Source organism: Cupressus sempervirens, chromosome 11 (assembly GCF_028749045.1).
Source record: "Cupressus sempervirens isolate cs-2001-9-10 chromosome 11, ASM2874904v1, whole genome shotgun sequence".
NCBI classification, from domain to species: domain Eukaryota; kingdom Viridiplantae; phylum Streptophyta; class Pinopsida; order Cupressales; family Cupressaceae; genus Cupressus; species Cupressus sempervirens.
This window is the reverse complement of record NC_143128.1, coordinates 476,552,437-476,579,372: the sequence shown is the minus strand read 5'-3', so window position 1 is coordinate 476,579,372 and position 26,936 is coordinate 476,552,437. Positions and strand designations below refer to the sequence as shown.

Sequence of the window (26,936 nt, the reverse complement as noted above, 5' to 3'; positions counted from 1 at the left end):
ATAAATAAACTTAAAGCATACAAATATAAAGGTTTTGATAGAAATCATTATTTTTAACATCAAGACAAAAAGGAATTCAATAAAATTACAAGGATCAAAATAACTTTGCCACATGCCCAATTCCTCAAAAGAGCAATTCAAATATTTGGGGTGAAAAATAAGTGTAAATATTTTAATCTTAACTCCAAAATGTTTCAATATTAGCACTTCAAAGTGACGGCTATTGTCCAATAATACAAATTTCATACTGAGCTTGATTGTTGGGAATCAGTTTGATTTCTATTATTGCTGATCCAATAAAAAGAAAAATACAAAGGTTTCACTTGAATATATCAATTGCCAATTTACTGTAAGTTTGGTAACCATTTTAATTGCTGTGGATTATAATCGTCGGCTGCCAAGTGGATACAACGTTGGCGTGAAGAATAAAGGAAAGAACAGAACTATTACTGTCTCTGGAGGCTCTTTTTCCGGCCAGAAACAATTGCTTTCACCTGCAGGTTTCCTTTCCAAGAAAGAAAGTCGTAGGAATCATCTGCCACACACTTGAACTGCATTATACTAAGTGTGGGCTTACAGAAAGAGTTGGCCCATTCCTTCCAGAAGGGGTATTTTCACTCTTTGGTGTGAGTTTCTGAAGCCATAATATCATATCTTCATACACACCTGGTGTACCTTAATACAGAGCAATTTCAAGTGTTATGTTGCGTGGACATTTCTCTGCATAGCTGTGTGAAGTATCCATATGCCTTAAGGTGATTCTTCAAAAGTTCATACACAATTTTCCTATGAGTGAAATCTTGCTCAATAGCTGATACCCAGGCCTTGAAAAAGCAACAGATTACAGTCCAGGTAAATCTGCTACAGATTTTGTAATAACCCCGATCTGGTTATAACTTTGACAAACACCGATTTCTTCACTATTCAATTGTTGACATTTTGTTGAGCACTTGGCAAACAAACTCAACCCGAATGAAAGTATTGCTTTGTGCAAGTTTGTTGTTTTATAGTTTTTGAACAATGTTAGATGCAAATAGGTAAGCCACAACTGATATGCCAAATACTGAGATTAAATGAATCAGGCTGCAATAAATTGCTCTTGATGGCCAATTTGCAATAAGAGATCATCATTCTATTATGAGTTATCTACAATAAAACTTCAATCGACAACTCTAATTCCTTTATTAAATGCACAACAAATTACAGTTTCAAATGCAAAGAACCTGATTCCAAAAGTTTGCAGCAGACCACGTCTCTATCAATCCTCTTTAGCTTCTGGCAGCGAAACTTAGGAGATCACAGTCTGAGAAGAAAGTCTCCACAGCCAACCAAGAAGAATGCCCTTATAGCCAATAACAAGCAGACCCAATAGCGTATTCTGCTCCACCAAAAACCTTATAGCTAATCTCGTCCAGCACCTCTATAAATCACCTAATTTTCAGGACTAAGCTTCCCAGAGATGCAGCGTCTATGTGCATATAATTCCCAAGCTGAAACTGATAATTGTAGATGCCCAGCTAAGCCAATTGCATCCAGTATGCAATGCCCTCAGTTGCTAATATAAGACGATCAGCTTCAGCAATCAATGTTGCCTCCCAACCACAGTAATCACAGCCCAAAGAAGACAACAATCTCGAAAATCTGTACTTCACAGCTACAACAGACACAGTTTGAGAAGACCCTTCAAATCATATTGAAAATCAAATCAATACCATCAATACCACTATACCTCAGTTGTAAATCGATGCACAAACTCAAAACCCAAACCCTCAAAGACAACAATCAAAAAGCAATAGACAAGAATAATCAATTCTCATAATGGGAGCCATATTTATAATCTCCATTGTGCAACTTAACTTCAACACACCTTTCACTTAAAAGCCTTTTTGCTTTATCCTTAGGCACATAATATAATTTATTAATTTCCTTTTGGCTCCAAAAAATGGCATTTTCAACCATATCATGATATTCTAAAACACGAGGTCATTGTTTCTTGTGCCCAAGATTTAAAACATTTCAACCTAGTTCTAACGAGCTATGACACTAAGGTGGCCAACATACAATACCAGCAAAAATAGTAACCTCAGCATATTTAGTTGAATAATACTAATAATTCACCCATCTTGCGAAAATGAATGAAGGAGCATTAGAATTGAAATCTAACAACATAGGAGTGATCCTAATGAAAAAAAACAATGAATGAACCTGATGGCATGATTTACTAAAAATCTCCAAGATTCTTGGAGCCCAAACCAAAAGCCAAAAATAAAAACTAAGAGCATCACTCAACTCCTCTAACACAACTAAGCTCATTATAACCAGCTGTTGACTTATATAAATAGTGAGTCCCTCAAAATGGAGCCAAAATTCACCATAGGTCACTAGAAAGTCCAATAATTCCTCAACTAAGACCCTCAAATTATACTATCAACTCACAAGGGTCGTGATGATGAAATAACCAAGCCAATTCCATGAACCTGCTAAAAATGGGGACATTCCATTTTTTTGCAGATGAATGTTACTTCATTATGTAATATGATTGATATCTATGAAAGAGATTGTTATGTTGTTTTACTGTAGACAACGTAATGATGTATTGACTATGATATTAAGATCTCATTTTGAATTTATAGAAAAAAGTTAGTTCCAGCTACAGAAAGAATTGTTGAAATATTGTCATATCAACTTTGTTAGGTTTATGTATAAATATTTGACAAGATTGAAAAAATGTTATATTTAAATCTTGAATTTAATGAAACAATCACCAAACAAGTTTGAGAACAGAAATAAAGTTGGAAATCAGAAATTCTGAAAATATCCTGTTGGCGATATTACAGTGGTATCAAAGCCAACAATCTGCCAGCCTGTGAGATGCTTGGGATGATTACAGAAATCGAAGGAAAGGAAACAAGGGCTGATGGAATTGCTGACTCTAAAATTGTCAAATGGTATAACAGATCAAAAGGTGAAGGATCTACTAAAATTTTACGAATGTCAAAAGATTACAAAGCTTGCCATACCTATGAATGAGAAGGTTATCAGATTTTTTTATGAAAACTTAAGTGAACCTAAGGAGGTTAAGGCAAACAAATCTTTTCATAGGTACCACATAAGAAAAAGGTAAAAGGGAATTTGATTCCAAATCAGGAACTCAATCAGAGTGCAAATAAGACCAAATTGTGCCTAGTCAAGAGGAAGTTGATGCTTGTGAAAAAACTGAAATGAATGAGGGTAAAAAGCTGAAAAACCAGCAGTTGCCCTTAGAGAAGGGTTGGTAAAGAAACTAAATGAAGCTCATCATGAGCTGGAAGCTAATTTTACAGGCAAAGTAAATGCGCTGCTGTCCATCAGACTAGAAAACTGTAAATGAAGTCCCTCCTTCATTTCCTCCTCTGACAGATGGGAATAATGGTGTCCTTGATGATTGGTGTACAACACAAATTCCTTAGGCAACAAATAATGTCTCCACTTCTTCAAATCTTGAATTATGGCATAAAATTCCTGATCATTAACTAAATACCTTCTCTTAGCATCATTCAATTTTTCACTAAAATAAGCAACAAGTCTACCTTCTTGACTCAATACTGCTCTAATTGCCTTTCCATTTGCATCAAAGTCAACTTGAAATGCCTTATTGAAATCTGGAAAAGCCCACACTAGTTGTTCAGTTACGTTTGTTTCAATAGTTCAAAACTCTTATCTGCTCCATGTGTCTATTTGAAATCTTTCCTTTCTCATCTCAATGTCTCAATCATAGGACTACAAACCGAATTGAAATTCCTAATGAACTTTCAGTAGACACTAGCAAATCCATAAAATAATCTTACCTGTCCACAGTTTAAGTTGTAGACCCCTCAAACATTTGTTTTAACCTTCTCAAGGTCCACCTCAAATCCATCTACTTGTTGATGTGAGTTTTGTTCCAATATAACACACAAAATACCCAATCTTTCAAGATGAAACATCTTGATATAAGGTCATCTCTCATGCTAAGCTTGCAAAGTAAGATCATGAAATGACTTCAACGTTCCTTCCAATTGTGACGACTAGCTCACTAAAATAAAATGATTTTATGGGAATCAGTTAGGGACTTACACTATTCATTCAATGGGCTATGAATTCTTGCACTACTAAAGATTTAGCTTCATAAAGTATGATGAAAACACACTTTTGATTTTCCAATTTCCACTTCATCTCAGATTTAACTTTTACTTCTAACCATGAATGCAAGGAACCATGGATGAACTTGGACTCTGTCAGATGCAACTTAATCAGCGACTGCACCCACTAAGTGCAAGCTTCTAAGAAATATACAAATGGTTTTCACATTGACATCTCTAAAATCCCATCGAATGGATGCAAACTCAAGATTTAATATCAATTAAAGTTAAATGCTTTGAATCATTGGCTTTCTACACAAGGTACACTTACATCAGAAAGAGGTCGGTGGCCTAGATTTGTTCAGGTCATGCAAGTGAACATCCACATCCACAATAACTCTCACTCAACTAAATTTCTTCAACATGAAAAAAAAATCTACTCCAAGTGAATGATTGAGGAAATGATGTGATAGTTCAAAGCATTATTAAGTAATTCACCATGAAGAACCAACAATGAATTATCCATTACTTGAAAACCATCATAGCAACAATTTGATCAAGTGTCTCCCATAGCTAGCCTACTCTACTCCCCTCCTTTAATACTTCTCCCTTAATTTAGTGAGTCTAACCCCTTACAAATTAGGTCTTGGCATTTTATAGCTGTCAAATTACAATGAAGGGCTAAGATTGATTAAAGATCGAGGACTAGAATTTCTCCCTACAAACCCTAATTAGGGTTGCCAAATTTACAACCAATAACATAAGGGCACCACATCATGGGCCAGTAAGAAAATTATGTAGCCTTTTACAATCAATGAGAAAATAGGACACGTGCCATGTTGCAATTGCATGTGCTTGGAATTAGAATTTTCTAATTGGAAGAGACACTCAAGTGCTACCTCATCATCCTTATCTCTTATATCTATCTAATCCTTCAATGAAGAGAAAACATATCTTATTCCTTAACATTTCTAACTTCTATTGACTCTTCTAAAACTATCAATCTCTTAGCGATGGCTCATATTCCTATTGTTGTTTCACCTTTATGATCTCCTACATCCTCTAATAAACTTCTTCATGGCTTGACTTGGATTGGCAAACTTCGTCCTTCTAATCTTCACTCGTGAACTTGAATTTGTGCTTTGAAATTGTAGATTTGGTTGTACTCAATTGCCTTTGTGAACCTAATCATGTTGTCTTCATGTGGTGGAATCATTCCTTGACCTTGCTTTCAAATTGCCTTTGGATAACTTGATGTTGAGGTTATCTCCTCATTTTGAATCAATTGAACTTTAAGTCTTGGTTCCCATCTCTTGTCCCTCCTAGCTTCCTTGGCTTCTCTAACTCTACTTACCTAGCAAAAACAAGAAAGAAAATTGATTAAGTTCATGGGAGGATGAGAAGAGACATGATTTATTTTAATGCCTCAATGAATGTTCACTGCCCAAGTTTGAAAAGAATTCTCAATTTCCTCTAATTAAAGGAAAAAAAATTAAAAAGTTCTAGAATTGTGTTCGTAGTAGTTGAGCTAGACTAACTTCTCTAGCTTTAAAGAAGAATTCAAAACAAAAAAATTATCCAATTCACTCAACTCCCTATGTAAACTTAAGAATTTAGAATAAAAAATGAAATGGAAGTTCAATCTGGATTTCCTCTTCAATGAGATAAAAATTAAAACAAAATCAAAACTCAAAGCAAGGTTATCAAATTGCATTTTCTTTGACTTTCTTCTATATTTAACTAAAACTCATCATTACTAATGAAGGCACCAAAATTAGATTTCCAATTTGTGGTAATGAGGTCTCTCAATAAATTAAGCTTAATTTTATTTTATAGACTTTTCAACTATTGAACCTAAGTTATCCAAGTTTGTCTAGATATATTCTACCCTGAAAAAGATCATCATTTTCCATTTTTTCTTTTCATGCTATAATGTTTGACAATTCAATTAGAAAGCATGAAATTCCAATTTCAATCATGGAGGGCACAATCAAAGTTCAATAGTTGAAAGAATTCAAACCATTGGTGCATTATAATTTCCTTAATTTGCATTCTCACAATCTTCACTGCCAAATGACAAACTAAGAATGAAGTTTGCTGCTTGCTTAAATGGAAGCTTGATTCCAAATGGAGAAGTTTAATTGATGCCAATTCGGAGAACTGTTCTGGTCAAATTGCAAGGAAAGAGAATGTTTTGTTTATATAGGCATTGAACAACTTGGAATAACACACCCCCTACAAGAAGCTGGCGGTGGCCTTAGTCAGCCAATAAAAATGGTTTTATTTAATTACTTTATAAACCTCTACAGGTCAATTCATTATGGAGGGGAGCAGAATTTGAAGATTATAGAGGATACAATCCTCTAAGGAGGGCCAAATTTTCCCTCCACATACGATGGCTTTGTCATACTTATAACTCCATTCCACATTGTCATGTGCTCAATGCATCAATGTCTCCCTCAAACTCTTGTTTCCCAACAAGGATTCTCATTGCCCAAGGATTTTGCATGTAGTGCTTAGCAGAATTGATGTATGATTAAGGATAAAATCCTGTAGGGAGGGCGGAATACATCCTCCACAAAGGATAATTCTATGCTAAACTTTCATAACAATTGCCTTCTCCACTTCAATTTTGCCTTTATCAACTTGAATTTACAATCACTTACCAAGGACATGCATCATATTCAATCATAACTAAAGTAGAAGTCAAAGTGGTTCAAAGACTTTTTATTGCTGAGCAAAATTTAGCTAAGATAGAGGATAAAATACTCTCACCACCCAAATCTTTGTCATGACATATTACCTCCAAAACTTCATTCAAGCACCTTAATTAACTGATTTTCTTAACTACCACATCATTGAATAAGACTAATTTTGTTTTAGACCCCAAAAAGGTGGCAAAATTTCACCATGCTTGAGTATAAAAGATGGGGGTGGCAGAATCAGAGAAATTTTCCTCATGCTTCCTCATATTCCACCAAAACTAAGATGCCACTAAAACTTGCTTCAACTCTTCTATTTATTCAATTGTTGATCATCATGCCAATTGAGGATAATTGAATCACATTGAGGATTTAATCATGATGCATGTCTTCCACTTTCATACTTAGCCACTCTTCTCCACTCAAACCTCAACTTTAGCCCAAGATTGATTAATCTCTCACCCCCCCTCCCTAACTTGCCTTCACAAGATTGTTGATTAGGCCTGGAGATTAAAAATTGTTAATTTCTAAAACCCCTAAGACCAATACCACTCACTAGAAAAGAGAGAAGAGAGGTTCTCCATTTGCAGTGGGATGATTGTGTGAAAACCTCACAACATCTAGCAACCACCCAAAGGAATGTTAACATTTCTACAACAAAACTTGTTAGAGACAAGAACCTTCAACAAATTCCACTTTCACCTATCAAACAACTAGGAAATGCATTCAAAATAGAAGAAACTATCAAATAAGCTAAGAGTCATTATCCTAGATTACCCCACATGTGTCAAGTAATTCATTCCCCTCTTGACAAGAACCGAGAAAGCCTCTTAGATTCATTGGATTATCTATCTTAATATCCTTACTCCAAAAGCATCCTTCATAGAGCCTCGCTACCAGTCAAGCATCCATAGCCCCGGCAATGTTATCGTTGTGGCCAACCACAAACATTGCTCAACATTTAGAGATTTTTATTGAGTAGCACCGATGTAAATATTCGCACACCCAGAGCCAAATTGCTTCAATTTCATTCTTTCTTTCTTTTACATTCGCTCTTTTCTTTTTATTTTCTTTTGATGGTACTTTTCTTTTTCCTTTCAATCTTTTATTTGGCTTAAAAGCAATGAAGCTTGTAGAGGGTTTGTAAAACCACAGTGGCGGTAAAGCAGGTGTATGATTTTCACCAATTTAGTGTAAGTAAGATGTTGTAACCGAAAGACTCGGGTACTCAAAACACAACCATGATCAAATCAAAAATTAGGACAAATCCCTTCCAAGATAAGGTTATTAAAAATCTAATCTCCTATTTATGAGAACCTCTCAAAGAGATAGCCAAGAAATGAGATAAACAACTCTAGTGAGGCAAATACCAGAGTGTGCAATTTAACAAATTTTCTTTCTCACAAATTTGGATCCCTCTAGCTAAGCTAAGTAAAGTAGGCACCTAAGCTAAAGCAAACCAAACAACTACTTGGATCGAACAACCCAAGCCAGACCTATAAAATAGCTCTCTAAGAAAAATTAGACTACTTAATCGACTAGGCCACTCACATAGATCTCAAGCCAACTAACTGAAGGCAAAATACTCTCTTAACTCCTAAGACAACTAAACTAACCAACAAAAGGAAACCTACTCTGAAATTATTGAACCAAGTAGTGCATGGCAAGCCCACCCTAACTATGTATAAGACTCCCAAAGGGATGACACAGACTACACTAATATATACACTTGATTGAATGTGATTTTTCAAGATGTTCAAGAGCAATTGGGCTTGGTTAATAGTTCTCCGTTTAGCAAACTCGTCCTTGTACTCTAAAGTAGATTTTACTACCCTGTTTTCAAATTCAAGAAATATATCATGTAAGATCCATAACTAAGGTAATTCATGAGGTACATGATTAATCCACAACAAGATGTTCTAACTAGATCTCCATAATCAAAATAAAAGCCATCAAAACTTTCAAGAGAAAAAGCAAGGAAAGAAACAATCTAGTGTGATTCCAGTGGCAACCCTTGTTTGAACTCTTATTGATCATCCACAGCTTTGGGAGGTCGCAACTGGTGGTGGATTTTGCCTCTAGCATCACAATCGAACTAATGGGTGGTCAAGGCAGGATCAATCTTGAAATCCAGCCCTTGGAATACTTCTTTAGGAGGTTTGTCCTTGTATAGAATGAACCACACATCCTTTTATCACTAAGTGCATCCTCAAAAATTAAAGATTTCTTGATGAGTTATCCTACGAATACCTCCCCAGAAATCAAAAGAAAAGTCAAATTGCAGAACCAACCCGAATTGTTCTTCTTCTCTCATGGGTTTGTACGTAGATTTTCCTTTAGGAACATCTTGCGATTCTTCATGTAGAATCTCATAGAACATAACATCTTCACAATTGATAGGAAGGTCAAACAACATCTTTATGAGTTCATCAAGTTCAATGTCAAGTAGTAGGATCTCAAGAGGTCAAGTTGATGATAGACCATGCCACTTGCAATAACTTGATTATTTTGAAATACCTTTGGCAATGAATCAAATTCATTCATGATATTCTTTAGCACCCACCCAAAAGATATGGTGGTGATGATATCATTGAATGCCTTGTCAAATTGTTCTTCATATCTCGATCCATTTGTGATTACTTGAAGTTGTTTGTCTAATAAATCTACTTGATCGCCCTTCTCTCCGAGGGTGATTGAAATTCCTTGCAATTCATCTTTGAGAATTTGTCTTCGTAGCAATGGGGAAAAGTTCACCGAGGATGACTTCTTTGAACTTGTGATGATCTTCTTCTAATTCTTTCTGATGTTGATCCTTGCCTAGTATGCTCTCTCCCTTTGATGAAATCCATTACCTCCTTCATTTTCTTATCAACTTCCTCTCCTTGTGATGTGATGCATGAAAGTTGATCCTCCATTCAGTTATCTTCATCATTAAACTCAATCATGTTTCCTTGATGCAACTCATTCCCTTCTTTGTCCTTGGGTTCCCAACTCGAACAAAGATTGCCTTCCTAATTTAATATCCAATTTGGAGGCTGAAATAAAATTTTCCCACCCCTAGTTGATATTTCCTCGTACCAGCCCATTTGAAACTTGATTAAGTCAATTATGTTTTGACAAGATGGGGAAGTAGATTATGAGTGTGAAAGGCTATGCACACTGCACAAAGTATTTCCTTCATATCCACTTCTTTGGTTCCTACTAATATCCTCTTTGAACTCGACGAACTCTACCTGTGAACTAGTAAGTAGCGCAAGCTCATATACACTTGAAAAAGAAATCTTTCCTCATAATGTCAAGTCCACTCTCAAAAGGAACACAAAACAATGCATTTCCTCATGCTATGTGGTATCATACACCCACACTGCCCAAATGTTGTAAGTTGAGTCAGCTTACATGGGTGCAATTGTTTGTTCAAATCAAACTATAATGGAAGAACATCCACTTGCCTATCAATTTTGAGAAACCTTTTCCCTTTTGGGGATTTTTTTTTTTTTTTGGATTATTCACATTTACTTTAAAAAAAAAAAAAAGGATTTTTCACTTTAAGAGAGATCTTCTATCTCAAATATTACTTGAATCCTCATTGTCGTTGACAATTCTATGAATGAACTTTATTGTTTCCCTCCTAAAGCCATTTTCTGTTGATGTGAATTTTATTCCACTATAACATGTAGAAGCAAATTCCAATGTTTTAGGATGAAACACCAACTACACAATCATCTCTTCCTAATATAAAGTCACCTCTCATGCTAAGCTTGCAAAGTAAGATCATGAAATAACTTCAACGTTCCTTCCAATTATCGAAACTCGCTCACTAAAATAATGTGATTTGTTGGTAATCACTTAAGGACTTGCGTTATTCATTCAATGGCTATCAACTCTAGTGCATCTAAAGATTTAGCTTCACGGTGTACAATGAAAATATAGCTTTGATTTTCCAATTTCCACTTCAAGAATGCAAGGAATCATGGATCAACTTGGACTTTACTAGATACAGCTTAATCAACAACTCCACCCACCTAGTGAAAGCTTCTAAGTAATACACAAATTGTTTTCACATTGGTAACTCTTCGATCCCATCAAATAGGATGCAAACTTGAGATTTAATATCAATTGAAGTTGAGTGCTTTCAATCATTGGCTTACCACACAAGGCACACTTACAATCAACAAGAGGCTAGTGCCTCGGATTTGTTCACGTCATGCAAGTGAACATCCACAATAACTTTCATTTGACTAAACTACTTTAATATGAAATGAAATCTACTCCAACTGAAAGATTGGGGAAACCATGCGACACTTCAAAGCATTATTAAGTGATTCACCATGAAGAACCAACAATGAATTATTTGTTACTTTAAAAACATCATAGCAACAATTTGATCAAGTCTCTCCCTTAGTTAGCCTACTCTACTCCCTACTCTAATGCTTCTCCCCTAATCTAGTGAGTCTAACCCCTTACAAATGAGAAAACCTTGGTTTTTTGCAAATGTCAAATTACAATGAAGGGCGAAGAACGATTGAAGGTCAAGGGTCAAGATTTCTCCCTACAAACCCTAATTAAGGTTGCCAAGTTTACAAGCAATAACATAAGGGCACCAATAGGAAAATTACATAGCCTTTTACAGCCAATGAGAAACTAGGACACTTGGCATGTTGTGACTGCTTATGCTTGAAATTAGAATTTTCTAATTGGATAAGACACCCATGTGCCACCTTATCATCATTAAATTGTATATCTATCGAATCCTTTGATGAAGGGAAATATATCTTAGTACTAAACATTTCTAACTTTGATTAACTCTTATGAAACTATCAATCTCCTACGAATGAAGGGGATGGCTCATATTCCCAAATTGTTTCATCTTTAGGATCTCCTTCATCCTCTAATAATCTTCCTGGTGACTCTTGATAAGGCTTGGGGACTCAATATTATTACTATCTGGAACCCCTAAGACCACCAACACTTACTGGAAAAGAAAAAGAGAGGGCTATGGTGTGAAAACCTCACAGCACTACTGAAATCACAAATCGCAAATACACTATCTCCTCCTTCATAAAGGAACATTTCTCCGTATTTATCAACAACTTCTCTTCCCTTAATCTTTGCAACAATTGTATCAGATGCAATAAATGATCATCCTTGCTCTTACTAAAAATTAGAACGTCATTCAAGTAAACAAACACAAATTTACCCTAGATTTTTTTCAATACCTCATTCATCAGCCTCATGAAAGTACAAGGTGCATTGGTCGATTCAAAAGGCATCACCAACCACTCATACAATCCTTCATTTGTCTTGAATGTAGCCTTTCACTCCTCTCCTCTAACTCTGATTTGATGATGACCACACTTCAAATTAATTTCTGTGAAATACATAGCTCCACTCAAACAATACATTATATCATCCATTCTAGGCAAAGGAAATCTATATTTGACAGTAATCGTATTTATGGCTCTCGATTCTTGAATCAATACACATCCTCCACTCCATTCTTCTAAGGTGCTAACACTGGAGATATTGCACAAGGACTCAAACTTTCTCTAATCGAACCTTTCCTTAACAATTATTGTTCTTGCCTATTCAATTCATCATTTTATGCAAGTGTCATTTGATGTGTTGTTTTATTTGGCACACTTTCCCCAAAGATAAAATTTTGTGCAATGAGCAATGCTTCTCATCAATGGCAATCTATCAGGCACATTATCAGATATGATGTCTTCATGTTTTGTCAACAATTTTTTATCTTCTTAGGTTGTTTTCCTTCCTATCCTAAACTAGGCTTCTTAAGGACAAGCATAACACATACTATCACACTTCAAGTCATCCAAGTACTTTCATACTTCTACCAAACAAATCCTAACACTGGTGCAATTTTCATTCTTAGGACTCTTTATCAAAGGCATCATTACTTGTTTCACTCCATTTGCAAAATAAGGACTCCATTTGCAAATATGGTATACCTATTCCTTCTACCATCATGTCAAGCTTACTTATCTACTGTTAAGGTCTACAAATTAGGATATGACAGACATCCATAGGCAAAGAATTTCACAATGATAAGGTTTGATCTTTAATTTCACTAGGCATTACTCATTTACCAGTACTTTATGATCGTCCTTGATCCATGCAATTTGATAGGGTTTGGGATGTTTCAACCTCTAGGACTTCGATTTGTCCACCAACTCCTCAGATGCTAGGTTATCCAAACTACCCCTATCAATAATCCCCTTCAAACATTTTCCTTCAACTTTGCATCTTGTCTTGAACAAAAATTTCCTTATCAACGGTTTATGATACCTTTCCTCATGACATAGGGCTCTCCTCGCGATTAGGGCTTCTCAATCTTTAAGTTGATTCAAGGATTCAGTAGGTTCTTCAACATAAGCAGTTCTACCCTTACATTTTGTCCTCTTTGTTGAATACCCTTGGGTCCATTCAAAGGCTCCGTGTCCTAATTAACCTCCACACTTGAAACATGTTCCTTTGATAACTCATCGATCATCTCTTCTATAGCTACTCAATCAAAAATATTTATGGAAATTTTTGTCCTCCTTTTTGTATGATCTTTCTTCTTTGAATTTTTCCTTACCTTTGTCCCAATCCCCAGAAGATCTTCCTCCTGCAAATGTTCTTCCTCTTTGAAATCTTCCACTTCTTGCTCTTTGTCTTTGCTCATGCCTTTAGTTCAGTTTCTCCTCACCTTTTTGGGCATATGGATATGCTTCCTCTACATTCTGCAACTTGACTAAACTGATCTCATCTTGAATTGAAGCTCTTACACCATTCAAATACCTTGCAACACTCTCAACCTCATCATTTGTATGACCAATTCTGATGTCCAACTTGTACATTCCCTCAAAATAATCCTTCAAACTAACATCTTTTTGCTTTAGGTTCTACAATTTCCTAAACAAACTCACTTGGTAATATCCAAGTAAGAACATGGACTCCAATTTGTTCACCATTCTATCCCATGACTTAATTTTCTCCTTATCCCTTCTTTGTCTACCAATCTAGAAATGATCTCACCATAGGGATATGTGACCTCTCAATACGTGATCTCTCAACTTTGTACAAGCATACTTAACATTCTTATTTTCACTTGTACCCTCAAATTCAAAATACTTTATCATCTACGTGATCCAGTTAAGCAACTCGGCTGAATACAACTTGGCATCACACTCAGGGGGGTTGAAATGGAATTTTGCATTCACTCTGGTTATGGCTCTTACAAAACTTTCATCTCCATTTCAAGACCTGGTGTTGCTTCCTCTTTAACTTCTTCATCATTAGTTACATTCTCAAAAAGTCTACCTCTTCTTTGGACAGTTTCCACAACTTCTAACTTAGCTACAATTTGTCTCAGCATTTCCATCATGGTTCGATCTGCATTTCTCCTTCCTCAAACCATCTTTGCACAAGTCCTCTACAGTTGTGAGTCAAATCCTCACTTTGCCAGCACACAACAATAAATTAAAGGCCTTCCAACAAGTGGAATTAAGATTCAACCCCCACAGGGAATGAAAAATTGCTCTGATACAACTTAGTGCAACAAAGAATAGGAGGGACCTTGACAGATTTGTCCAATCCTTGCACCAAGAGTAAAACAACGGAAACAATAAGGTACAACTGAGACAAGAATAATCAGCTTTCTTATTATTAGGAAATTCAAATGCCATGGATCTGCAACATTCAGTATTACATGCAAGGCATACAGGCTCGATTAGACAATGAATTCTTTAGCTTCTGACTTTGGAGAGCTAATCTCATCCTTCAATACTAAATATCCCCCAAACTAGGAACAACTAGCTAAATTTATACAGTCACACAAGCCACAAATCGACCAAAGAAATCACATTCTCCAAGAGTATGAGAACATATTACAATTATAGGTAAGGACCCAAATTATATGAATCTCCCACAATTTAATGACGTAAGAAGTGATCTAAGAGAAATATCAGCCAAGAACCCAAGAAAGTAGAAGATACGAGCCATTTGTAATGGCCCTCAAGGAAGAGAGTAAGTACTTGTTTTTGATAAATGATTAAATTGTCAAGAACCACTATCCTCACTTTAATAAAAGAATAAATGATAAAATTAATTATTATTAATTATTAATCAATACAATGATTCATTTACTTAGTGCCTTAATAATTGCAAAATTATCACTGATCTTCAATGTAAAATAATAGTGAACCAATTCGTTTTTATTTCAAACAAATATTATTCCTTTACATTTTCAATCAATAATAATAATTAATTATATATTATCAAACCAGTCAATAAATAACTATCTAAACACAAAACTATAATCATTCAGCGTATAATAATAATGGCTGAATACATAAAATCTGAAGTAGAGGCACGACCAATCATGTTCACGACCCTTTTAACACTAAAATCCACATATTAAAACCCAGTCAATGGAATCAGAAGAAGCACAGAGAGAAGCGGACAAACATCAAGGGAACATATCTGCAGGGGTCTCCAAGTTGGCCTACAAATCGCCCACACATACATCAAAGGCAGCAGAAAAGAGAATAGAAGTAGAATATGAATCAACACAAAGAATCCTACTCAGCAGTCGGCAGATATATGCCAGCACATCCAAGGAAAGAAACAGGAATCACATATCAAACGTAATACCTTCCCAAGCTATGAAACACATTTCCAGTTGACCCTCCAACACATCCGATTTAGTAGGAAGTAATACGGTCAAGAAATATGGTCTGATTCATCGGGGCGCATAGCAGGAGTCATTCATCATCAAACAAATCAGAGGATACACGTAGGCAGTAGTCAAAAGGGCAATATCGCTGGCAAGGATAAACATATGGCAGGTTCATTATTTACCACACGACTGCCATATCAACATACATTCAGTCTCCCACATAGCAAGGAAGACTCAAGAGATTCCTTATTATTGGATTCCATTTGCACAAGGGAGGATCTAAAACACAACGTTCTATCCAGAAAGGAAGACATCCAAAGATCTACACTTGTATTGCCTACTTGACATTTATAGACAACCCAAGTGGTGAAGCATTGCAGTGCTATAAAATATACAGAATAGTACGGGTGGAGCTTACTAGGAAAGCAAGACTGGGAGTTGGCACACATCTTAACACTGACGTAAAATACAAACCATCAGACTGCAACACCCTCCATTTTGTTATCCATTATAATAGATCGGATAAATCCAATTACAAGATATACAGTCCCAGGACTAATATACTAATCAAGCAAAGGATCATATCATCAGATAAAGGAATAGAAACATTAAAGCAACTGATAGCAGATCCCTGTGTGCAATTGGATTAAGGCAGAGATAAAGCATCTCTGAAGGTCAGTATACTGCAAGCCTTTACCATATGCATATGAAAGGATGAATATACCTATGGTTATTCATAAGGCTTGTGGCGAGTCGAATCTCTCCTAAGAAGGATGGATACATCAAAGTGAAGAGGTCAGATTGTGAAGAGATAACACTTAGTGGAGAGCTGTTCTAATACTAGAGCCCCAGGAAGCGCTCCCCAGGATCTAAGTGTCTGATCACAGCCTCTCCTTAAGAAGGGGGATTAATTGGGAAATTAGGATCTTACATTTTGCATACATGTTTTAGCAATTAGATTTTTGTCCTACTACATTAATACCTATATGTCTATTGAGATGTAACATCCTTGCAGGTTTATAAGCTAGGAGCTCGGAAGATTTAAACAAAAAGACAAGGGCCTTTATGCCATTGAGCTTCACCAATTGGGAAATAACTGTGGAAGACTGGAAAACACAAATTGGCCAAGAAAGGTATAAAATAGATAGGTCCTGCCAAGAATCCATTGGATATCTTCAAAGAACAGGCCACAAGGTTCACAACAGCCAGAATTCCCAATAAGGGCTAGCCGAAGGAAACTCTGAGACTACACAAACTGGAAACAGAAAACAAACATATTTTTTGGATGATGCAGGATTGCCAAGAACTCAAGATGCTCCTACGTCATCCAGGTCAAAAGCATTTCACATTGAGCCGGACAGCACGTCCATTCAGCATCACCAGTCACGTTAAAAAGTTTATCAATCACTTGGCAAAAACTTTAATAGTTGTGGCATATAATCCAAGGCTACCAAGTGGACATAATGTTGGCGTGAAGAACAAAGGCCAGAACGGAACTATTACTGCCCGCAGAGATTCTTTTTCCAGCTACAAACAATTGCTTTCACCTAAAGGTTTCCTTTACGAGAGTGTTGGTTGCAAGAATCATCTGGAGCAGAGTTGGGCTGCATTATACTTTGCATGGCCTTACAAACAAAGTGAGCTCATTCCTTCCAGCATGGTTATTTTCCCTCTTTAGTGTGAGCTTCTTAAGACATAATATTGTATATTCATACACACAACAGTTGTACCTTAATACAGAGAGATTTCAAGTGTTAGAGCGGTGCATGAACATTTCTCTGCATAGCTGTGTGAACTATCTATGAACCTGAAAGCAATTATTCAGCAGTTTGTGAATGTCTTTCCAGTGACTGAAATCTTTGCTATTGAATGCTCAATATTGGTGCCAGGGCATTAAAAAAGCAACAGATTGCAATCCAGGTACCTCTGTTACAGATTTCTGTAGAAAATTGCTGCTATGATATGTAAAAAGATTGATATCTATGAAAGAGATTGTTGTGTTGCTGTTTTACTACAGACAAGGCTATCATGTATTAGCTACCAAGGTTAGCATATGAGATTAGAATCTCTATTATGAATTTATAGTTGAAATTCTGTTCTAGCTACAGAAAGGATTGTTGAAATATTGTCATATCAACTCTGTTTGGTTTATGTATAAATATTTGGAAGGCTAGAAAAATATTATGTTTAAAACTTGAATTGAGACCCAAACAAGTTTGGAATCAGATATTACAGTGGAAATCAGAATTTTTGAAAATATCCTATTGGGGACATTACACATGTATTTTGAGTTTTGTTTAACTGTTCTATTTTCCTGTAAGAGTGTTGGGGTTTGTTCTGCCAGTATGCCAGTACGGCTTTTCCCAAAACCATAACATTTATTTGTTGGTATTGAATTTGCATGTCGAAAACATCTCTTTCTTAGCATAAAATTTTGTGATGCCTTAATGGTAGAGCACTTTCATTTTCATATATCAAATATAGAATACTCATTGAATCGTCCAAGAGATTTAATACCAACATTATATGAGAACATTTCTTCACACCAAGGGTAAGCCAAATTTAGGGTACGTCATTGTGCATGCTTATTTAAAGTTTCTTTGGACATGTTTATGAGTTTATGTATGAGCTTGTTAAATCAGGAGGCAATCAAATCAAATTCCAAACTTTTCAGAATAGAACGAACAAAGAAACAGAATGTAATGTCCCCATTTTAGCAGTTGACCAAGTGTGTGCGCGTTAGCCTTGTTCTACATGGTCCCGAGGGCTAACGAAGGGTTTGATGGGATCTTGGAGTGTTTTGGCCTAGTCATTTCCAGTTTGGGCCAAAACGAAGTTGATTTACTTAGTTTCAGGCATACTTACTATTTTTAGTAAGTCGGCAGGACACAGTGCAGGTCAATTTTGGTGATTGGATTGGATACTCCTCGGTGAGAGCTTCCCGATGAGCTATCACTCGCATTATTTGGAGTCCGATTGCTAATACATTTTAATGCCTGAAGTTTTATTAAAGTAACGTCTAATTTAATTGTAAAATATTAAAGTGTTACTTTAATATTTATTTTATGGTGATGTGTACCCAAAGGAGACATAAGGGGTATTTTAATATATGTTTTATATTATACATCTTTTATCCCACATTGCCCATATGAGTTGAGCGGACCCGTGGGAATAGAATAAAAGGAAGCATTTGTGGCTTCATTAGGCAGGTTGAATATGAGAAGAAATTGGTGTGTGAGTTGCAGCTTTGTTCTTGGCATTTGAGGACATCTATCCTCTCTTGTAACATTCTAGACGTCATTCCCTTGGGGTTTGGCCTTTGGAATTCTTTCTTACTGGCTTCATTATCAGGCAGTTTAGTTGCATTTCCGGCTACAGGCAGATTTGATATTTTGCTCATATCTTCTTCACTACTTGTCCGACGCTTATGCCGCTTGAAGGGAATGGTATTATGAAGGTAGTGGACTGATTGGAGGACAAAGTATTGTAGCAGCAAGTTCGTAAGCATGGGCTGGAGTATTATGACAATATTGCTGAAGTAATTAGTGAGTTGATAAATCTGCCATGTATTTGGTTTTATGAATTCTGAAAATAACATTTTATTAGCAGCAGTTCATTTCCACTTTGCATATTGTTGTAGTTTCTTTCTTGTTTATGTTGTATGATACCAATTCCATGCACGAAACACAACAAACAAATAAACGTTTGATTTTCAGAGTTATAAGGGGTTTTAAGAAGTTGAATGCAAACTGTTTGACATAATTCCTTTCAGCAATTTGGTTTAGTTTTTGGGACATTCAGGGGTGCCCATTACACAGAATTATCCCTTGCTCTCTTTATAACTTGTTAAGTTGATTGCTTAAAATATTTTTCCGAGTTTCCAAGATGGGGGACAATGTCAAGGACATAGGCATGTGAATTCAAGTTAGGCAAAAGAGATGCTGAATTATTGGGGATGGCAAGGCACATATATTTAGATAAAGGCTTAAACAAAAAGTAAAAACAGCTGACAATGTAAAAAGTAATGCAACATCCCAAGTTTTCAACTCAAATCCTTCCCTATTAAGGTCTTTAGGAGGCTTTAGGATTATTACCTTAATAAGTTGGTATTCTAAATTTTAATTATCAAATGCAGCCGGTTGTCCAGTTCAGAAAAACAGGGACATCCTCTCAGGTTCCCATGGAACCCTGATTTCATAAAGATAGCTTTAATATATGTTGAACAGCTAGCATTCCAGATGACCTCCTTATGGTTTCCAAATGATTTCTTAGATTCTTACAACACTATCGATCTTTGTAAAAATTAGATAAGAAAAATCTGGATACTACAGGGAAATAGGTTATAATAAATTTAAATTTTGCCTAGATGTTTAAAGTATCTTGACCAAATCTCAGTACTAATAGTATTAGTATTCAATAATACTAGTAAGGTCTAAATCCTTCCCTATTAAGGTCTTTAGGAGGCTTTAGGATTATTACCTTAATAAGTTGGTATTCTAAATTTTAGTATTCAATAATACTAATAAGATCTAAATCCTTCCCTATTAAGGTCTTTAGGAGGCTTTAGGATTATTACCTTAATAAGTTGGTATTCTAAATTTCAACTCAAATCCTTCCCTATTAAGGTCTTTAGGAGGCTTTAGGATTATTACCTTAATAAGTTGGTATTCTAAATTTTAATTATCAAATGCAGCCGGTTGTCCAGTTCAGAAAAACAGGGACATCCTCTCAGGTTCCCATGGAACCCTGATTTCATAAAGATAGCTTTAATATATGTTGAACAGCTAGCATTCCAGATGACCTCCTTATGGTTTCCAAATGATTTCTTAGATTCTTACAACACTATCGATCTTTGTAAAAATTAGATAAGAAAAATCTGGATACTACAGGGAAATAGGTTATAATAAATTTAAATTTTGCCTAGATGTTTAAAGTATCTTGACCAAATCTCAGTACTAATAGTATTAGCTCTGAATTTGGAACCTATATGTGAGTATCTTGACCAATTTCAATATTATTCAGTCATATCATTTGGCAAAAGGCAAGAAGCTCTAATTTTAACACTTTCTATGATAACATTATCAGTGTGACTCTGCAAAGAAGGAAAGAAACATCATACCTGCATAATTAGCTTGTGCAAAGGTGATGCCATGCGAAGGTCATACAAAGTAATGCTGCGATCACTGCCACATCAAATGAAAGACACAAGGATGTCAAAAATAAATTGAAAATATTGTATAGTTGGTTGATTTTGCAATACTTGACTTGAATAAAGCCACGTTAGACTAGAAATACAAGATGAAAGGGTTAGAAAATTTGATCAAAAACCCATCCAGCTGTGTTGTATAGTCAACAGTCACCATGTTGTCCATTTGATAAACTGCTATTTTCATTTAATTTTCTTCCAAATGGATAAAACAACTTATCCGAAATAGTCAACTTAAAATCTTGAGGACATGAAGTATAATAATTGAGTGTAAAGTTTAAACCAAGTCTAAGAACAAGAATGTAATAACAAAACCAAGTTCCAGCTAAACCCTCAAACTACATCCAATAAATTATGTCAATCCTAAGGCCTCCTTGAAAACAACTGGGGAATTTTTCTGCAAGGAAGTTGAGTAAAATATCAAAAACATTTGGTAATAATGTATATTACTATAATATGAAAGAGAGAACCATTGCTGAATTTGATCCTTCTGATTGCATGTAATGCCTACCCCTAGTTTAATTTTAATGTTATATTACCGGATTCTTTGAGGCCAGCTTTATGGTTATGTTTTATTACTTAGTGGTACTTGGTTACCTGATTTGATTAGATGTTATTTTATACTCAGTTATATATTTGATGAGCTACTTGATACTCAGTTACTTCATGTGTTCATGTTTATTTCTTTTGATGATGATGCTTCGTATTCATATAGTGATTTCAATTGTTTCATGATGATAGTTAGATGGATGATTTATATACGATTTTCTATGATTACTTACCACATACTTGCATGTGTATGGTGTACATGTATGTTTTACTTTATGTTTGACATTTCTGATGTGATTGAGAGAGGGACTCATAGTCATCTGCTAGTCGAGATCTACATGATGCACCACTCCCCGCCATTGCCTATTTAATTTAGATATATATGCATATGTACATGTTCGGCTTTTATGTAGATTGCAGGTACCGGGCATCGAGTTCCCTAAATTGCCAAGATGAGCGTGTCTTATCGTAGTATCTCAATGGTAAAGAGGGGAGATAGTTCTCAAATTCGAGATTTTGAATTCATCAAATGTGCATTCGAGATTTTGACCCTTGAGCTTGATTTAGTGCTTTGTCTTTAAAATGGGTTCTCTTATTTAGGTTTGTGGGTCTGTTGTGATTTTCAGTTGTAATTAAATCAAATAAAGAGATTATTAAATGAGTTAATTTAATGAAAATTTTGTAAAGAAAAATCAAATTTTAATTATATTTAATTAATTAAGAAATTAATTAAATAGAAGAATTAAATTTAAAAGATTTAATTAAAGTTTCAAATTTGGCGTAATTATATTTATTTAGTTTAATAATAATTAATTTAGGAGTTTCATTTTAAATAATGAACTCTAAATTTTATTATTATTTAAATTAATAAATATACCTTTAAATACATCTTGTTATTTAATAAAAGCAAGAGAGAATAATAAAGATTATTTTAATTAAAAAGCAAAAGTTTGCACATGAAATTAAAATAAATTAATACATAAAAGAAAAGGCTTTGCATGTTCGTAAAAACCGAAACCCTAAAAGAGAAAGCTCTTTATTAAGAAATTAGAGCTCATTTCTACACACACAGGTTTGGAGAAGAAATTTTCGAAAGGGTTTCGAGAGAGGGAATTCTTGCAACATCCGAGCATTCGTCTAGTTAGCATCAGATCGAGTTAGGAACTTTGTTGAAATTATCACAATAGATTGCATCGAATTTTCCTTTTGTCTTCTCCGTGTTTGTTTATGGATCTATTTTCAGAAATCGATTTTGGTTGAAACCCTTGTTTGAGAAATTGTTGTTTTTCGTTATTGAAATATTGTGAGAGAAATCAATGGAAAACTCTTTTGGGAAATTGGATTTTTAGAAAACTAAGATTGGGGTAGGGTTTGGAAAAGAAATTTAGAATTTAATTTAGTGAATTTGATTTTTTGCAATTATTTTCCCTATCAGATCTATAATGGAAAAAAAAAAAAAAAAAATTTAAATATATTTATATAAAAATTACCACAATAATTATTATTATATTGTAATGGGAATTTTTGTTTGTAAAAAAAATACTATAGAAATAATAATATGTTTTTACGGAAGTGCACCCCCCCCCCCCCCGGCTTTTTTCCTTTCTAGCCCGCATGAGCTGTCGGTAGGCTTCAAAGCCTCCCGCATGGCAAACTCTGTTGCCATAGCAGCAGGTACTATCGTAGGCATTACTTTGTTGCTGTCATCAACAGCACTGCCGCAGCAGGCCAGCAAGCCTACGAGCTTTTAAAAAAAGGTAAGGGTAGTTTATTTTTAATTTTGTTTTTTTAATTATATAGTTAATTTATTAAATAATAATTTTTTTAAATTAATTTTTTAATAATTATTATTTTATTATTAATATGAGTAATGATTATTACTACTAATTAATAAATGTTATTTGTTAATAATTCAATAATTATTATTAGTAGTAATTTAATTGTTATTAGTAAATTTTAATAATATTTTATTAAAAATCTAGTATTATCAATTATTAATTAAATTTTCTTTTTTAATTTGGAAATTGTATTTCAATTTTTTAATTAAGGGAATTGATTGTTTTAATAAAATTCGGAATTGTTTAAATGGTTTAGTTTTATGTGAAAATGATTTTTATACTAAGGAATTTTTATTATGCTTGTGAACACGAAAATTTTATCAAATGTGACACTTTGAAAACAAGAACTTGAACCCATTTGTAAAATCGAACTTTTATGTTTTCAAAACCAATTGAACTATGAAACTACACTTGTTAAATAACTTGATGTGATGTATGGTCTACATTTTGTTGGGGTTGGGTTTTGACTTGTACGTTGAAAAATTTTGGATGTTTACTAGAGGCTTGGGGGATCTTGTTCTATGATGATGTTATGTATATTATTTGGTCATGATCTTTTATTCCCAACCATTGTGATGCATTCACATGTTTCTGTGATGAGGTTTTTGATCTATAATTTGCAGTGTAACCCGAGTGCGCGCACTCGGATCAAAACCCCGAAGCACTCAGTGCGCATACGCACACGATGCAAGTGCGTCGTGCACTTGAATACCCCTGTTGGCAAAAAAGTGTGGTCGCACCTCGGCCGCACTGCTCAAGCACCCAATGGGACACGAGACGTGGGTGCGTCACAAGTGCTTGGGTGCAAGGGTGCGCTAGTGCTCCCAAGGTGCTTGCAGGGTGCAGCCGGCCAAATGGGCAAGAGAGTTTGAAAAAAATAATTTATTGCATTTGTTTTTTAATTTGTTTTTTATGCAAGCTAAACCCTAATTGGGCTATGATACATTATTTCATTATTTTATGCAAGCTACTCACTTTGATTATTTGACATGGCGATGATACAATTATTTCATTTCACTGTCTCATGCTACTCAGCTCATTGTCATCATGAGCATTTTTATGATATATGATATTCATATGAATTTTGAATCTTGCATCTTGAACTACGTTAATTTGTTAGGTGGTCATTGGTAATGGTTATGAAATTTCAAGTTTTAATTTATGGTTTGTGAATCGCGTTTCAATTTTCTCTATTCAACTATATTTGGTATGTTATATAATATATTGAAATATCATTTCATAATTAGCATTTTCAATCATATATATATATATATATATATATATACTATGCAACCCCCTCCCCGCCCCTCCGCACCCCACCGTCACACCCTCGTCGTCCCCAAATTGAGGCCTTTTTCTTTCCTGCACCCAAAACTTGTCCTGACATCCCCCCACACTATAGCACCCCCGCATTGGTGTAACACTAGTAATTTGTTAGTGCTTTCCAGTTGCTTGTATAGGACTAAGGTGAATAGTGTGATTTTCTTGGTGTAACCTATGAGGTTCTGATCATGTATCTTTTGGTGCTTTTCAGTTGCTTGTATAGGACTGAGGTGAATATTGTGATTTTATGAGATTTATGTTATGAGCTTAGGGTAGGTTATCTATGTGTATGTTGAGAATTGGCTTACAATGAAGGCTAGAGCCCTAAAGAGGTTGCCTAGGTAACCCATTGTAAGTTGTATTAATAAGTGAACATTTCATTAAATGGGTTAAAATGAAATATCACAAGTTAGTGTTTTACATCGCTCATGCCTTGAGTGCTAGTATAGGCTAGGATGGGAGTAGAGAGGATGCTTGGTTGCGACCTTGCCTCGTTAGTATGCCTTGTCTGTAAGAGAGGACAGTGATGTCGCATAGAGTCACTAGGGGGCCAGAGTCCAGAGAGGCTGCCAGGGTAACCTTAGAGTTGGCTCATACTATGACCCTTGCCCACATACATAGTAGGTTTCCTATGTGTCTTTGTTGAATGTGGGATTAAATGTTATGCATGTACTTGGTACCTTTGAGATAGATTGTTGTCAAGATTTCCTTGACCTAGGTGATGGTTATTGTTGGATTGTTATCCGTATGGGTCTCGAGATTATCTCCTTAGCACAATGGGAGTGGGTCATTTAGGTTTCACGAGGTCGGCTGGTAGTGTTTCTTATACCATTGAGATCCAACAGTTGGATGCCATTGCTGAATCTACTTGTGCAGTGGTTCTATTCCTCTGATCTTGTGATTATGTTCTTTGGTCATACTCTGATGTACTGTACTTGATTATTGGAGATCTTATGAGACGTGGTATTTATTCATGATGTATATTCTTTTAGCATTTCGTAGTATCATGCCCTGTGACTTGTATAGAGGATGATTATGCATTTGGGTTATGCCATGTGGCATCTTATGTACTTGTATATTATTTCATTTGATTTTGTACTTATGGTTATCCTACATTGTGGACTTTGTTATGTATCAAATTTATCTTAATAAAACCTATGTATGTGATTCAACGTCATGGAACCCTTGAGAGATGTAATAGTCAATGTAATGCTTGTATGTATGTGAGTTACTAGGTTATTTCTTGTTGTTTTAATCTTTCAAAAAAAAAAATGTTTGGCAAACTTAGTGTCATACTAGGTTAATTTCTTTTGGGTTCCCTGGCAGAGCGTTACATTGCAACAATGGTAAGTATTCATAGGTTATTATATTATATTTGAAGTAATCCTTGGACTATTTGGGAAGATCAATGAATATACTAGACAACAATTGGATGCTCAATGAATCCTAGAAGCCTTTAACTCATACACTTAGCTTGAAACTAAAGAATCCAAATTTTAACATTCAGTAATCATTGATTAATATTATCTCATTAGTTAGTTTATTTTTTTATTTTATTTTTAATTATTTAGTCATCCATTATTTTTTATTTTATCTTTAATTATTTAGTATCCATCACCAGATGGTCATGGTGTAATTAACTACCCTATCTCCATATGTGCCAATAACCAAGTTTGAACCTTCACTTAGGGGTAAAGCAATAGAGTATTTAAATTGTGGACATACGTAAAATGCTTAAATTCCCATCATTATGGTCACTGGTCCAACTAGGGCACAGTGATGTCCCCACTTATTGGAGGTATCCTTTCTATTATTCTATCCTTTTGATCGAAACTTTAATGCATTGAAAAAAACTATGTATTTGCTTATGCTTGTGCATGGGTGCTTATTAGTATATTGTGACTGTGTGTATGTGGTGCCACATGGGTGCTTATTAGTATATTGTGACTGTGTGTCTGTGGTGCCACTAACAGAACACACTAGACCTCAAATGACTTCAGTCATCACTACCAATTCTTCTAAATCGATGTTCATTGACATCTAAACATAAACATTGTTTATCTTTGGAAAGGGCCTTCCTCATGCTTTCATATCCATCTCTTCACTTGTTTGATAGCACTAGGTAATTGTTGACATATGTTATAGGTGTATTAGTTACCTTAAGCTACATGTGGAAGCAAATTGAAAAGAGGGAGTAATAAAAATGGATAATTAGATATAAAGATTAGAACAAAATACTATTTACAACTTACCCCTACCCTAATCCCTTCCAAAAACCCTAATTCTTTATTATCACAAAACATTGCAAGTGTGCCCAACTGAATTGTTATTACCTAAAGTGCAAAGGTAGACAACCCCAGCCCTGCATGCCTACTTTAGGTTCACTCAGGTACCAGTATGCTGGAGTGCACCTTGTATATACTGCAACTCTACATAGGCACAACATATGCAGTGCTTTAAGCATTGAAGCAAAGTGATGGAGCCCAAAGTTTTGCAATATTTAGGGCCTCCATTTACATCGTTATTACCAGGTTTGGGTGT

At 35.1% G+C, this 26,936-nt stretch overlaps 1 protein-coding gene across 3 annotated transcripts in view; it reads right to left on the bottom strand.

The window, feature by feature from the left end:
• Positions 1–26,936, bottom strand: part of LOC149530442 (WD repeat and SOF domain-containing protein 1) — a 100,140-nt gene that overhangs the window by 28,392 nt on the left and 44,812 nt on the right. For all 3 annotated transcript variants that reach the window (XM_089811296.1, XM_089811297.1, XM_089811298.1), the window contains exon 11: positions 20,599–20,662. In XM_089811296.1, the coding sequence (XP_089667422.1) occupies positions 20,599–20,662 (64 nt within the window). The remainder of the gene's footprint in view (positions 1–20,598; positions 20,663–26,936) is intronic.